At 43.1% G+C, this 15,439-nt stretch overlaps 1 protein-coding gene across 1 annotated transcript in view; it reads left to right on the forward strand.

Moving 5' to 3' along the window:
• The window catches only part of NMT2 (N-myristoyltransferase 2), a 61,497-nt gene that overhangs the window by 41,810 nt on the left and 4,248 nt on the right, over positions 1-15,439 (forward strand). The window contains 5 exon segments of the mRNA XM_017529801.2: positions 100-138; positions 2,158-2,184; positions 4,983-4,996; positions 7,104-7,274; positions 14,780-14,947. Coding sequence (XP_017385290.1) covers positions 100-138; positions 2,158-2,184; positions 4,983-4,996; positions 7,104-7,274; positions 14,780-14,947 — 419 coding nt within the window.

Raw genomic sequence — 15,439 nt, forward strand, 5'->3', positions numbered from 1 at the left:
CAACCTCCGCCTCCTGGGTTCAGGCAATTCTCCTGCCTCAGCCTCCTGAGTAGCTGGGATTACAGGCACGCGCCACCATGCCCAGCTAATTTTTTGTAGTTTTAGTAGAGACAGGGTTTCACCATGTTGACCAGGATGGTCTCGATCTCTTGACCTCGTGATCCACCCACCTCGGCCTCCCAAAGTGCTGGGATTACAGGCTTGAGCTACCGCGCCCGGCCATTTTTGTATTTTTAATACAGATGGGGTTTCACCATGTTGGCCAGGCTGGTCTCAAACTCCTGACCTCAAGTGAACCGCCTGCTTCAGCCTCCCAAAGTGTTGGGATTATAGGTATGAGCCACCGTGCCCAGACGAAGAGTTATTCTTAATAGGAAAAAATATAAATGTGCTTTCCAGACTTGGCTTTATTTGGTGCTTGACTGGTGTATTAGTTATCTATAGCCATGTGAAGAATGAACATCACCCGAGCTGCCTAAAACAACATTTTTATTATCACATAGCGTCTGTGGGCTGGAAATCTGGTCGCAGCTGAGCTGAGTCCTGTGCTTCATTCCGGGTCTTTCCTAAAGCCACCACCAGGTGTCAGCCAGGGTGGGGGTCTCATCTGAACCTTGACTAGGGACAGATCCATTTCCAGGCTCCTGTGGTTGGCAGGAGTGAGCCACTCACTGGCTGTTGGACCAAGGGCCTCAGTTCTTTGCCACGTGGGCTTCTCCACAGGGCAGCTCACAGCATGGCAGCTTGTTCATCAAAGCCAGTGAGAGAGAAAGTCTAGAGAGAGAATCTGCTGGCAGGATGGAAGTCAGAACCTTATGCAGTTGATTCATGAAAGTGACATCCAGTAGTGATTGCCATTTCTTTCTTTTCTTTTCTTTTCTTTTTTTTTTTTTTGAGAGAGAGTCTCTCTCTGTTGTCCAGGCTGGAGTGCAGTGGCACCATCTCGGCTCACTGCAACCTCTGCCTCCCGGGTTCAAGTGATTCTCCTGCCTCAGCCTCCCGGGTAGCTGGGATTACAGGCATGCGCTACCACACCTGGCTAATTTTTGTAGAGACAGGGTTTCACCATGTTGGTCAGGCTGGTCTCAAACGCCTGACCTCAGGTTATCCACCTGCTTCGGCCTCCCAAAGTGTTGGGATTACAGGCGTGAGTCACTGCACTCGGCTGCCATTGCCATTTGTATTGGTTAGAACTAAATCACAGGTCCTGCCCACACGTAACAGGAGCAGATGACATCAGCTTGAGCCCCAGGAGGTGGGATCACTGGGGGCCATCTTAGAATCTATGCGCCACCGATGGGATCTTTTGTTTGAAGTGTTGCCACATGTAAATTGAAACAAACACTCCCAGCATGCCTACTTTTTTCACTGTGGGCAAATGCTATTCCGCTTTGGTCTCTCTCAATTTCAGTTTCTTGAACCTCAAGCAGCCTAGCTTATGCACAAGGAAAACACACACTTACATGCAGGCTGCCTACGACGGAGTGAAGAATACGGAGTTTTAGCAGCTGTCATTGGTTTACTAAACGATTATTTTCTAAGGTGCTAAAATTGACTTGACTCCGTTAATCAGCCTTAGTATTTTTGTATAAGAATCAATCTTCTCATGGGTGTAGGCACTGATTATGAAACCAGACTTTGGCATCTTACTTCCAGGTCTCCTGGGCTCCCAGGAGCCGTCCTATTCTGGTCATGCTGTGGTAGGGACTGCCTGCCCCGCCTCCCGTAATTGAAGTTTATGAAATGCTTTCAAATACATTATTCAGTTCGTTCTCACAACAACCTTTTGAAGTTAGTGCTGCTTCTCCCCATTTTACAGATGAAGAAACTGAGGTGCATAAAGGTTGGCACTTGGGCGAGGATGTATTAATATCACTAAGTGGAAGGCTTGGGATGCAAGCCCCAGACTTCCGTGTTTCCCTGTTAGGCCCCTCTGCCTCTGCCATCCCCTCTAACATGACCCGCTATGGGGGCACCATGGCTCAGCCCCACTAAATGGCTCACTGTGGGTACACTGCAGCATAAAGCAAGGCAGAAAAAGACGATTGTCAAGGTGCAAACAGGTCTCATTGGTTTGCCCCCGTCTCATTTCTGCCTTTTAAGACACGGGAAGGAAAGGAAAGTGAGTACAGTGATAGAATAGAAGAGAGATGAAAGTACAGATATGACGAACTTGGAAGCTAAGTACTGTATCTACAAGATGCCCCTTTCTCTCCGATGGGCCCAGATGGGTGATAGCACTGCTAGCAGTCAGTCATTTTTGTACCATTCAGCGTAAAAGCAACCTTATGGAATACATCATTTGCTGTATAGATCAGTCTCACTTTCTGCTTCATTATTACTGCTTTTGCTTATAGCCGTGCCAGCGTTATGTCTCCTTCATGGCCTTTTGAATATAGGCGCTAACATTTATTGTGACCAGTGTTTTGTTAGACAGGTAACAGCTGTAGTCTCATTTACAATCATAACAGCCACAGGAGGGTGGCTCTTTATCCGCATAGCACAGAAGGGGCCATGGGAACACAAGATAGACTTGCTCAGAGTCTGCTGGCCAGAAGCAGAGCAGGGCCTGCGCCATTCACAGCTGTTATCTAAAATACTAAGGTTTCCCCAAAAAACACGTCTTACCATGCTTCCCCACCCTTTCAGTGTTTGGGGAAGGCTTTTTGTTGTTGTTGTTTGAGACGGAGTTTCGCTCTTGTTACCCAGGCTGGAGTGCAATGGCGCGATCTCGGCTCACCGCAACCTCCGCCTCCTGGGTTCAGGCAATTCTCCTGCCTCAGCCTCCTGAGTAGCTGGGATTACAGGCACGCGCCACCATGCCCAGCTAATTTTTTGTATTTTTAGTAGAGACGGGGTTTCACCATGTTGACCAGGATGGTCTCGATCTCTTGACCTCGTGATCCACCCGCCTCGGCCTCCCAAAGTGCTGGGATTACAGGCTTGAGCCACCGCGCCCGGCCAGGGGAAGGCTTTTTTATTTGATTTGGTATTGAGTATTTCCAAGTTTGATTTTGTGCATCTGTATCAATAACCTGCAAGGTAATTGATGTCAATAAAAAGCAGGAGAAGTCCGAGAATGATCCACTAAGGTCTTAGCATTGTGCTGCAGGGAGGACACGCTTGCTAAGACGCGTCAAGCTGTGTAAGGTGTTCTATATTTAGTGGCATTAGATGCTTCTTTTAGTGGTTAGCATTCTACGTCCTCCTTTTTCAATCATGTAAATAACTATAATCACTGCTTACATCTCTACTCTGGAATCTTGGCTCTCAAACGGTTTGCACCACATACTTGACAGATAACTACTGTTTTTTAATAGAGCTCTGAGCTTCATTTCCTTATGTACTTATAAGCAGATTTTACACAGATTTCAATCTACATAGAGGCCAGTGAATCATGGATATTAGTTGGGCCATGGGAAAGGATACCTGATTCAGATACACAGTTTGCTTATGAAACTGAGATTTTTCTGTTACTGCCAATGTTTCTCTGTGTTTTATTGGACTGACAGAAAACATGACCACTTCACTACTGGATTATATGGAAGCTAGCCATTTTAATCTAAGCCCGACAGCCTTCTACTTCTTTCTGAGGACAACAGCTATAATTTGAGTGTTTGCATTGCTTTTCAAAAGTTATTTCATTCTTATACAGATTATTTTAGCCATTAGTCAGCAAATGTAAATATTCTTACCCTGTTTTCTAGGACTTTCTATTTTTTATAGCTGACACATCCTGGTCTGCTTGTATGCTTTAATGCTTCTGTAAAAATGTGTCCAAAATGCTCATACATTGCCAAACTTATGATACTTTCTACCTAAATTTAAACACCATACTCCTTGTCTAAATTCGGCTTATTTTTCTGACCTTTAGAGACCTAAGATAGCAGTTCTCAAAGTGTGGCCCAGGGACCTCTGGAAGTCCCCCCAAGATCTTTGAATCCATGGAGTCATTTTTTAAAACTATTTTCATGATAACACTAATATTTAATTTTTTCACTTTCATTCTCTTCTGAGGGTACTCTGAAGTCTTCCAGAGGCCATGTGACATGCGTATGTCTTGAGTCTTTGATTTCCAAATGTCCTCAGTTTTGATTTTGAATGTGATAAGTGTGGATATGCATAACCCACATAAGCAAAGCTCTTTGGAGGTTCTCAGTCATGATTAAGAGTGTAAAAGGGCCCCAAGACCGAAACGTTTGAGAATTGCTGCTTTAAGGATACCTGCTGGGCAGCTGCTTTAGTGATTTCACAGTTGGATATTCAGTGAATGAGATCTGTGCTCCAGAAGAATATTTTGCTCTAGAAGGAAGTTGGCAATTTTTAAATTTATTTCTGAATGCTCTCTATTAACAGATATCACATATCCTGTGGCTTTCATTAATTTCATCTAACTGCTTGATATTGTTATTGAACCAGTAACAAAAGAAAAAAAATTATGATATTGAGAAAGGCTAATTGAAATTTATCAAACTGAGTCTGCCTCATAGCAGAAACTAATTTTTCAAATGACTGCAGTATATATTTTATATGTTTTTGGTGCTCCCACTAACATTTAGAAGTGCTTATTTATTTGATTTATTTCCAGTGGAGACCTGGATATGTGACACATTGGCTTTGAAAGCTACCAAAACACTAAGGTGTGAGTTGCCTGTTCAATGCGAAGGACTTAAATTCTCTACATTTAAATTATTAAATGGTATTTTAGTTGCAGTGCTTTAGAGATGACATAAATCATAATAGAATGGCTCAGAGTAAATATTCAGCTGAGAACTGTTTGTTCTGTAAATACAGCACATGCGTCTCCCACTCCCCTTTCCCCCGCTAATCGATAATCAATCAGCACAGTGTGTCGCTGAAGCTTAGAAAGCTCAGCACAGCTAATAGTTGATGAGAATTGGCACTCAAGAGAAAATCTTTTTTCCTTGACTTAGTGCGGTGGCTTATACCTGTAACCCCAGCACTTTGGGAGGTTGAGGCAGGCAGATCACCTGAGGTCAGGCATTCGAGACCAGTCTGGCCAACATGGTGAAACCCCATCTCTACTAAAAATACAAAATTAGCCAGGCATGGTGGCACATGCCTGTAATCCCAGCTACTCAGAAGGCTGAGGCAGGAGAATTGCTTGAACTCAGGAGGCAGAGGTTGCAGTGAGCCAAGACTGCACCATTGCACTCCAGCCTGGGCGACAAGAGACTCGATTTCAAAAACAAAACCCTGTTTTCCCCCTTGGGCTTCCACCTGGGGGCATGCAGGGATTGTGATGACCTAATTCTACAGGAAGTTTTTTGTGAGAGTAGCAATATTTATTTACAGGTTATTCATCTCTTAGAATGTATCTAGTATTTCTCCAAGCTGCGGGTAGGGGTGAAATTCAGGTTTACAGAAAAAAGTGAACCTGTATTTCTCAGTTTCAAAATTGTCTGTTTTTTGGGCTTCCTGACTTCTAGTCTCCAGTGTCCTGGCCCTGAACAGTTCTGGAGAGCCAAGTGATGTCAGGAGCTTTGATGAGGACAACAGTTGAATGAATTCAAATAGGGACCTGTCCTGACTTTTAGGCTTTTGATTCCTATGGCTTAATTTTTAAATTGTAGCGCTCTGGAGTAGTGATTAAACACCCACCCTGATCACCTTTACCCAGAAGATGCAGCAGGAAAGGCCAGGCTGCCTGGCAGCCATTTGCTGTTAGACAAGATGGGCACTTTCAGGGTGGTATGGCTGTAAACCCCTTTGCCTTTAGAAAATACTTGGCTATTAAAAATGCTTGCCTTCTTATCCAGCCCGATATGATTTAAAAAATCACACGCTTTTCATGGGCTATTGAATAATAAAACAAGTCGCTCAGTTGTGTTTTCAAAATGTAAGACTTGGCAGTTTTAAAGCATGATCCCTCAGAAACCATGAAGCTTGCTTCTTGGAGCCTCAGATACCAGAATCTGTGTGGGTGGTCAAGTCCCTTATATAAGATGGGAGAGCATTTGTGTATTTGCATATAATGTATACACATCCTCCTGTAGGCCTTGATTGATTGATTTTTGAGATGGAGTCCCACCCTGTCGCCCAAGCTGAAGTGCAGTGGCGAGATCCTGGCTTACTGCAACCTCTGTCTCCCGGGTTCAAATGATTCTTCTGCCCCAGCCTCCTGAATAGCTGGGACTAGGGGTGCGTGCCACCATGCCTGGCTAATTTTTTGTATTTCACTGTGTTAGCCAGGGTGTTCGTAATCTCCTGACCTCGTGATCCACCCTCCTCGGCCTCCCAAAGTGCTGGGATTACAAGAGTGAGCCATTGCACCTGGCCAATTTTACATTTTTAGTAGAAACAGGGTTTCACCATGTTGGCCAGGCTGGTTTCAAACTCCTGACCTCAGTTGATCCACTGGCCTCAGCCTCCCAAAGTGCTTGGATTACAGACGTGAGCCACCACGCCCCACTGTCCTGTATACTTTAGATCATCTCTGGATTACTTATAAGACCAAAGACAATGTAGATGCTATGTAAGTAGTTGTTACACTGCATTTTTAAGAAGTAATGACAAGAAAAAAAGTCTGTACGTGATCAGTACAGATGCGACTCTCCAGTTCTTTTTGTCCTGAATATTTTCCAGCTAAGGTTGGTTGAACCCACAGATGCACAACCAATGGATACGGAGGGCAGCCTGTCCTCCAGAAGTCATGCTGAGATTGCTATGTCCCATCAAGTAGGCTATTGACATTCTTGGCATTGCTGTATATATCAGTGTATTCTTGACGCTGGAGTCCATAATGAATTTGTAGTGTTTCCTTTGATTTTGTTTGGGCCACGGGCAATACTGACCAAAGAGTTGCCACACAGATAAGAAGATACAACACTTTGTCTGTCTCACCTGTATTTTAACCCAGTTCTTCTCGAACCTTAATGTGTGTACAAATCCCAGGGGAATCTCGTTGAGTTGCAGATTGTGATTCATTAGAACTGGGGCAGGGCCAGGCTCTGCAGCTGTAACAAGCTCCCACGTGCTGCTTATTCTGCTGGTCTGCAGACCACGCTTTGAGCACAAAGCGCTCAAAGTTTCATTCCTCTTCTACACAACTTCTGGATTTGTTTTGTTTTTCCTCTAACAAGGTTACAAAGACTTCAGGTTTGAGACCGATGGAACCAAAAGATATCAAATCAGTTCGAGAATTAACCAACACTTACCTGAAGCAGTTTCACCTGGCTCCAGTGATGGATGAAGAGGAAGTAGCCCACTGGTTCCTCCCCCGCGAGCACATTATTGACACGTTTGTAGTGGAGGTAAAGACAAGGTGATAAACATAAAACTTCTCCTCCAAGCATCCTTTGTGTTCGGTGTGCGGCAGAAGTATTTACACATACTTCCTTCCATTTCATCACAGAACATTACAGAGATGCATACTAGGCCGGGTGTGGTGGCTCATGCCTGTAATCCGAGCACTTTGGGAGGCCGAGGCGGGCGGATCACCTGAGGTTAGGAGTTGGAGACCAGCCTGGCCAACGTGGTGAAGCCCCGTCTCCATTAAAAATACATAAATTAGCCAGGCATGGTGGCATGCGCTTGTAATTCCAGCTACTTGGGAGGCTGAGGCACAAGAATTGCTTGAACCCCAGAGGCAGAGGCTGCAGTGAGCCGAGATTTTGCCATTGCACTCCAGCCTGGGCAACAAGAGTGAAACTCCCTCTCAAAAAAACAAAACAAAACAAAAAACAAAGGTGGGTACTAAGGGATTGAGAGTTAATAAGATTAATAATTTTTAATACTCTGTCAAGGATGTGCTTAAGTGAAAATGACACTTGTGGAACTGTTAGGGTGGTGTTGAAGAATAAGGTGACCACGGGTACAGTCTGGTGCCATTGTCTTGTTTCGTGCTAAGGCACCAGCAGTTTTACCCACAGCATTGCTTTTGCGCCTTTGATGCTGATGGCAACACGTCAACAAGGCACACAACTTCTTAGTGTTATGAAAATAATTTTGACCTCACAGATTTCTGAAAGAGTCTCAGGTTCCACAGGGTTCACAGACCACATGTTGAGAGCTGCTGCCCAGGACATAGAATTGGAACTGCTGAGTCTGTGGTCAGACCTGTCTTTCACGTTATTAGAAGCTGCCACATAGCTCACCACTGTAGGTCCTGAGGAGCATGAGAGAGTTCCTGTCTCCTCACATCCTCACAACACGTGGGTATGGTCACATTCTAAATTTAGGCCCACCTGATGAGTATGGAACAAAGTCTTGTTTTTAATTGCTATCCTCATTACTGATGAATTTGAGTATCTCATAAATCTGCCAGCCATGTTTATTTCTTTTCTGAATTTGCTATTTACTTTGTGACCACAGTCTTCTTACTGATTTGTAAAAGGCTTTTTTTTTTTTGAGATGGAGTTTTGCTCTTGTTGCCCAGGCTTGAGTGCAATGGTGCAATCTCAGCTCACTGTAACTCCGCCTCCCAGGTTCAAGCAATTCTCATGCCTCAGCCTCCCGAGTAGCTGGGATTACAGGCATGTGCCACCACACCTAGCTAATTTTTGTATTTTTAGTAGAGTCAGGGTTTCACCAGGTTGGTCAGGCTAGTCTCGAACTCCTAACCTCAGATGATCCACCTGCCTCTGCCTCCCAAAGTGCTGGGATTACAGGTGTAAGCCACCATGCCTGGCCTGTGAGAGGTTTTTGATGTGCTGAATACTAACGCTTTATATTGTGTTCTGTTTCTGGGTTCTCTGTTCTATTTCATTGATCTCCATGTCTCTCCCTTCACTGACCTGGTTGCCATAGCTATATAGGAAGCCTTAGTGTCAGGTAATTTCTCCCACTTTATTCTTGTTTGTCAACATCACTTTAATCTATTTCCTTTGCCTTTTGCATATACATTTTAGAATAAGCTTATTTTTGTCTACAGAATACCTTGCTGGCACTTTGATAGGGATTACATTATACTGATAGATGAATTTGAGGATAATTGAAAAGTCTTCCAATCCATGAACAAGGAATGTCTCTACATTTATTTCGGTCTTTGAAATCTCTTTTATCAGTATTCTCTAAGAGCATCCAGTGTGAAAAATGCATGCTTTGAATCAAGAGACTCCCCCAGACAGGCTTTGTGTGAGCAACATGGCTGTTTATTCACCTGGGTGCAGGTGGCTAAGGCCGAAAAGGGCATTAGCAAAGGGCAGTGGGATAGGAGTTGGTTTTATAGGTTTGGGTAGTTTTTGGGAGGCGGGGGGGGGTGTTGCAGAGTACGTTCAGTTACAGTGGTGGGGTTGGGTGAGAGGTATTTACATTATCATAAGAACAGTTAAGATGGCAGGGCTGGGTGAGGGGCTTATCCGGGGAAGCTCCGCTGGGCGAGCAGGGACAATGGTGAACACAGACAGCAGATAGGAGACTTCAGCTGAGGCAAGCAGGACTTCGGACTTTCAGGCTCCAGGCTTGCATATGGAGACCTGACATCCAGATACCGTAAATGTTTTCTTAAGTGTATAGCTAAGTATTTCACTTCCTTTGGGGTGATAATAATGGTATTGCATTTTTAATTTCAGTTTCTGCATGTTCATTGTTAGCGTGTAGACATGCTTTCTTCTGTGTTTTGGTGTCCTGCCACAGTGCTGAAATCACTTATTGGTTCCAGGAGTTTATGTGTAGATTCCTTGGGATTTCTACATAGACAATGTGTCATCTGCAAATAGGGACAGTTTTATTGCTTCCTTTCCAATCTCTATGCCTTTATTGGTCTTGCATTAATGCAGGACCTAGATCTTCCAGTGCTTTGTTGAGTACGAGTGGGGAAGGTTGACATCCTCATCTTGTTCTTGATGGTGGGAGGAAAGCATCCACTGTTTCACCATGAGGTATGATGTTAGCTATAAGTTTTCTGTGGGTGCTCCTAATCAATTTCAGGTCATTCTCCTCTGTTTCTAACTTGCTGAGAGTTCTTATGAATGGGGATTGGATTTTGTCCAATGCTCCAATTGATGTAATCATATGATTTTTCTCCTTTAATCTGTTGCTATGGTAGATTACATTGATTGATTTTCAGATGTTGGATCACTCTTAGACTCCTAGAAAAAAATCCACTTGGTCGGGGTGTATGATTCTTTTTATACATTGTTGTACTGACTGCTAATATTTGGAAGAGTATTTGTTGAGTTCATGAGAGCTACCTATCTGGAGCATCTTTTTGTAATGTCCTTGTCTGGTTTAGATATCTAGATAATACTGGTCTCATAATAGGAGTTGGGAAGTATTATTTCCTCTTCTATTTTCTGGAAGAAATTGAGAATTGGTGTTAATTCTTTGGTAGAATTCTCCAGTTGAAATGATCTGAGCTTGGCTGGAGTTTTTAAATAATGGACTAAATGTCTTTAATGGTTATAGCACTATTCAGATGATCTGTTTCACTGTGGTCGAGTTTTAATAGTCTTTGAGGATTTTGTCCATTTCTTCTAAATTGCTGAATGTATGAGTGTTAAGCTGTTGATTGTATTGTCTTCTTATCCTTTTAGTGGCTGTGAAATCTGTACTGATATCTCTTGTTTCATCCCAGGTATTGGTGATTCATGTCTTCTCTTTCTTTATTTTTGTCAATCTTGCTAGACTTGTGTCATTTTATTGATTTGTTTCCCAGAGGACCAGACTTTCGTTGGATATTCCCTGTTGTGTTTTTATTTTCAGTGTCATTGATTTCTATCCTTGTGTTTATTATTTCCTTCCTTCGGGTTTATTTTGCTCTTCTTTTCTAGTTCCTTGAGGGAGGGACTTACTGACTTGAGACCTTTCCTTGTCACTAGTAAGCATTTAGTTCTATAAATTTCCCTCTGCACTTGCCTTGCTGTGTTAGCTGTTTCTGAGATAGTTTGGTATGTTGTATTTCATTTTAATTCACTTGTATGTACTTTTTGGTTTCCTTTGAGACTTCCTTTTTAGTCTACCCCTACTTAGAATTGCACTGTTCAACAGAGATTTTCTGTTGTCTCTCAATTACAGATTTCTAGTTTGATTCGATTATGCTTACTTGGGATATGGTCTGTCTTGATGAATATTCCGTGGGTGTGTGAAACGTGTATACCACTACTGTTGGGTGGCTTGTGCTATGTATGCCAACTGGACCACGTTGATTAATTGAGTTATTCAGCTTTTCTATTTCCATGCTGATTTTCTGTTAGCAGTTCTATCACTTGATGAGAGGGGCGTGGAAATCCACAACAGTAACTGTCAATTTGTCAATTTTTCTTGATGTCTTTTGGGGCTGTTGTTTGATACTCACATGTATATTTAGGGTCTTTATGTCTCCCTAGTGGATTGATCTTTTTATCATAATGTAATACCTCTCTTTGTAATAATTTTCCTTGCTCTGGAGTATACTTGATTGTATATTACTACAATCAGACCCGCTTTTTAAAAATTAATGTTTGGTCGTTTTCCATCCTTTTGCTTTCAAACTATTCATGTTACTGAATTTGAAGTGAGTTTCTTGGAAACAGCCTGTAGCTGGGTCGTGTTTCTTTTCTCATGCTACCGATCTTCCTTTTGATTGGTATATTTAGACCACTTACATTTAAGGTCATTATTGGTATGTTAGAGCTTAAGTCTGTGATTTGATTATTTGGTTTATGTTTCTTCTGGTCCTTGTTCCTGTTTTTTTTGTTTGTTTGTTTGTTTGTTTTTTATTGAGACAGAGTGTTGCTCTATCGCCAGGCTGGAGTGCAGTAACGCTGTCTCAGCTCGCTGCAACCTCTGCCTCCTGGGTTCAAGCAGTTCTCATGTTTCAGCCTCCCGAGTAGTTGGGACTACAGGTGCGCACCACCACACCCAGCTAATTTTTGTCCTTTTGGTAGAGACCGGGTTTCACCATGTTGGCTAGGATGGTCTTGATCTCTTAACCTCATGATCTGCCCACCTCGGCCTCTCAAAGTGCTGGGATTGCAAGCATAAGCCACCACACCTGGCCCTTTGTTTCTTTTTTTCTTTTTGAGACAGAACCTCACTCTGTTACCAGGCTGGAATGCAATGGCACCATCTCGGCTCACTCTAACCTCCGCCTCTTGGGTTCAAGCAATTCTCTTGCCTCAGCCTCCCGAGTAGCTGGGACTACAGGCATGCGCTACTCCACCCAGCTAATTTTTGTATTTTTAGTAGAGATGGGGTTTCACCGTTTTGGCCAGGATGGTCTCAATCTTTTGACCTCATGATCCACCTGCCTCGGCCTCCCAAAGTGGTGGGATTACAGGCCTGAGCCACCGCACCCAGCCTCTGTTTCTTTTTTCTTGCCTTGCTGTGGGTTATTTGAATGTATTTTAGGATTCTGTTTTAATTATAGTGCATTTCAGTGTATTTGTATAGTTTTCATGATGGTTGATGTATTACAATATATATGTGTGACTTACCATAGTCTGTGGGTAACACTATTTATTACTTTGAGTCACCTTACTTTTATTTAGGTTACTTTACCTTTTCCACTTTCAAATATTGTCTTAAACATCAGACAGTAGTATGATTTTGGTTTTAATCATCGAGTATGATTTGTAACACTGATTTATAGCGATGCTTGAGGATAAGCATAATTTACTATGTGTAACCCAGATTTCTGCTCTGTTATTCTTCCTTCCTTCCTGATGCTTCAGGATTCCTTCTTTCATTATTTCCTTTCTATTTGAAGAAATTCCTTTAGCCAGTCTCAAGGGTATGTCTGCTAGTGACACATTTTTGGGTTTCTATTTGTATGAGACTGCCTCTGTTTTTAGATTTAGTTTGCTAATTTTTTTTAAATGTTTTTTGGAGACAGAGTCTTGCTCTGTTGCCCAGGCTGGAGTGCAGTGGCATGATCTCAGCTCACTGCAACCTCTGCCTCTTAGGTTCAAGCAATTCTTGAGCCTCAGCCTCCCAAGTAGCTGGAACTACAGGCGCCTACCACCACGCCCTGCCAATTTTGTGTATTTTAGTAGCAGTGGGCTTTCACCATGTTGGCCAGGTTGGTCTCGAACTTCTGAGCTCAGAAAATTCACCCTCCTCGGCCTCCCAAAGTGCTGGGATTACAGGCTGAGGCACCACGCCCAGCACTAGTTTGCTAATATTTTATTGAGGATCTTCCTCTGTACTCACAACTGAGGTTGGCCATTAATTTCCCCTTCTTACCCTGTCCTTGTCCTATTTCGATACCAAACTTAGAATGAGTTAAAGAGCTTATCCTCTCTTTTCTCTGGAACAATGTATGTAATATAAGGATTACTTGTTTCTTGAAAGTTGTTAGAAGTTACCTGTTAGCCACCTAGACATGGTGCCATGTTGGGGTTTTTTGTGAGTGTGTTTTTTAAAATCAGTCTTTACAGTTGATGGGGTTTGAGGGACAATGGAAAGATCATCCCACTCTTCCTCAGCAGTTGGTAATTCTCAGACCATTTTAACAGCAAAGGAGGAAAGAGTAATTTTACCAGCAATATGAATGTGAAGGAGTAGTTTTCTGAAAGCAGAAGATGAAAAAGGGGTGGGGAAGCTAATCAGGTTCTGCAGGTGCCTGTAGTAACTCAGCGTATGAGACGGATGTGAGAAATTCTTAGAAGAATCTAAAATCCGTATTAACCTGGAAGGTTGAATTCATCTCCAATATTGAGCTGCTAATACAGAGCAATAGGAATCTCTATAGATTAATCCCTTTAAGTTTTTGCTGGCTAATGAAAGATCTGATGACTCAGAAGCATTTGAAAACCAGACCATACATCCTTCTGGAATTTCCTTTTCCGCTGCAAGAAATACTAGCAATGGCATGTGTGTGGTCCAGCCTCCTCAGCTGTGTAATTCAAACATATCATATTCTAAAAGTCAGCAAGGCCACCACAGCTAAGTACAACAACCTGAACAATACTGGCTAATTTATTGTATTGGAAGGTTTGCCAGTGATGATGAAATGAATGAGATCGCACCCCTTATTTTTGATAGCTGCAAAATTCTTTTTTTTTTTTTTTTTTTGAGATGGAGTCTCACTCTGTCACCCAGGCTGGAGTGCAGTGGCGCCACCTTAGCTCACCACAACCCTTGCCTCTTGGATTCAAGCAATTCTCCTGCCTCAGACTCCTGAGTAGCCGGGATTATAGGTGCTCGCCACCATGCTCGGCTAATTTTTTGTATTTTTAGTAGAGATGGGATTTCACCATCTTAGCCAGGATGGTCTCGATCTGCTGACCTCGTGATCTGCCCTTCTCGGCATCCCAAAGTGCTGGAATTACAGGCGTGAGCCACCGTGCCCGGACCAATTGCTACAAAATTCTCCAGTTATTCACATGTGTATATTTTGATGCAAGAATAAGACCTTTCACAGGCTTCCAAATAGCTTCCAGACTCTACCCAACCGCACTTAAGCCTGATATAATTCTTGCCATATGCTAAGAAAGTGTGAGATAGTACACAGTATCTGTCAGTTGGAGAAGGCAGCCGTCTAATCCTTAAAGCTCTTATTTCTACAAAAACAATGAATCTGCTTTTATCACTGTTCCCTGAGTCTAGAGAATTGACTCATGTGTCAGCCTGAGGGAAGCTTTCCTTGTAGGACGTTCTATTTCCTGAGAACTTTGTGCAAATCACCGACAGGCACTTAGGCTGATGTTCCAACTCCAGGCTCTTCTTGGCCTCTACCCAGCATAATATAAGGGGACCCAAATTGGACTGCCGAGAAAGAAGGATGACTTGTTGCTTTGCGTTCTAAGAGAAGGTTATGGGACAAGGGAGAGATCAGAGTTAGCAGAAATGTGCTTGGTTCAAGGAGATCTCTGCCTGACAGCACCTTTGCTTCTAGAGCCCCAGTGGTAAACTGACTGACTTCCTGAGCTTCTACACGCTCCCCTCGACGGTCATGCATCACCCTGCTCACAAGAGCCTCAAGGCCGCCTACTCATTCTACAACATCCACACAGAGACACCCCTGCTGGACCTCATGAGCGATGCGCTTATCCTGGCTAAGTCGGTAAGCCAACTCCTTCCTGTTCATGCTGGTCGGTTCTCCAGATGTCTATGCCAAAATATAGAAGACATCTGACTGGGTTTTCTTCCACACAGGTGGAATGTGTGCGAGATTTTTAAAAAACTATTGATCATCGGTCAAAGGAAGAATTTTGATAAGAGTTTCTTTTGAAACTTTAGTGGCTGTTTTCATCATCAATTTTATTGCAGTTTAACAGAAAAGACAAAATGTACAAATTAGAAATGTTTAACTCTTATATAATATAAGAATATATAAGGCTGGGCATGGTGACTCATGCCTCTAATCCCAGCACTTTGGCAGGCCGAGATGGGAGGATCAGCTGAGGTCAGGAGTTTGAGACCAGCCTGGCCAACATGGTGAAACCTGTCTCTACTAAAAATACAAAAATTAGTCAGGCTTGGTGGTGTGTGGCAATCCCAGTTATTTGGGAGGCTGAGGCAGAAGAATTGCTTGAACCCAGCAGGCAGAGGTTGC

Source organism: Cebus imitator, unplaced genomic scaffold (assembly GCF_001604975.1).
Source record: "Cebus imitator isolate Cc_AM_T3 unplaced genomic scaffold, Cebus_imitator-1.0 Scaffold61, whole genome shotgun sequence".
Taxonomy (NCBI): domain Eukaryota; kingdom Metazoa; phylum Chordata; class Mammalia; order Primates; family Cebidae; genus Cebus; species Cebus imitator.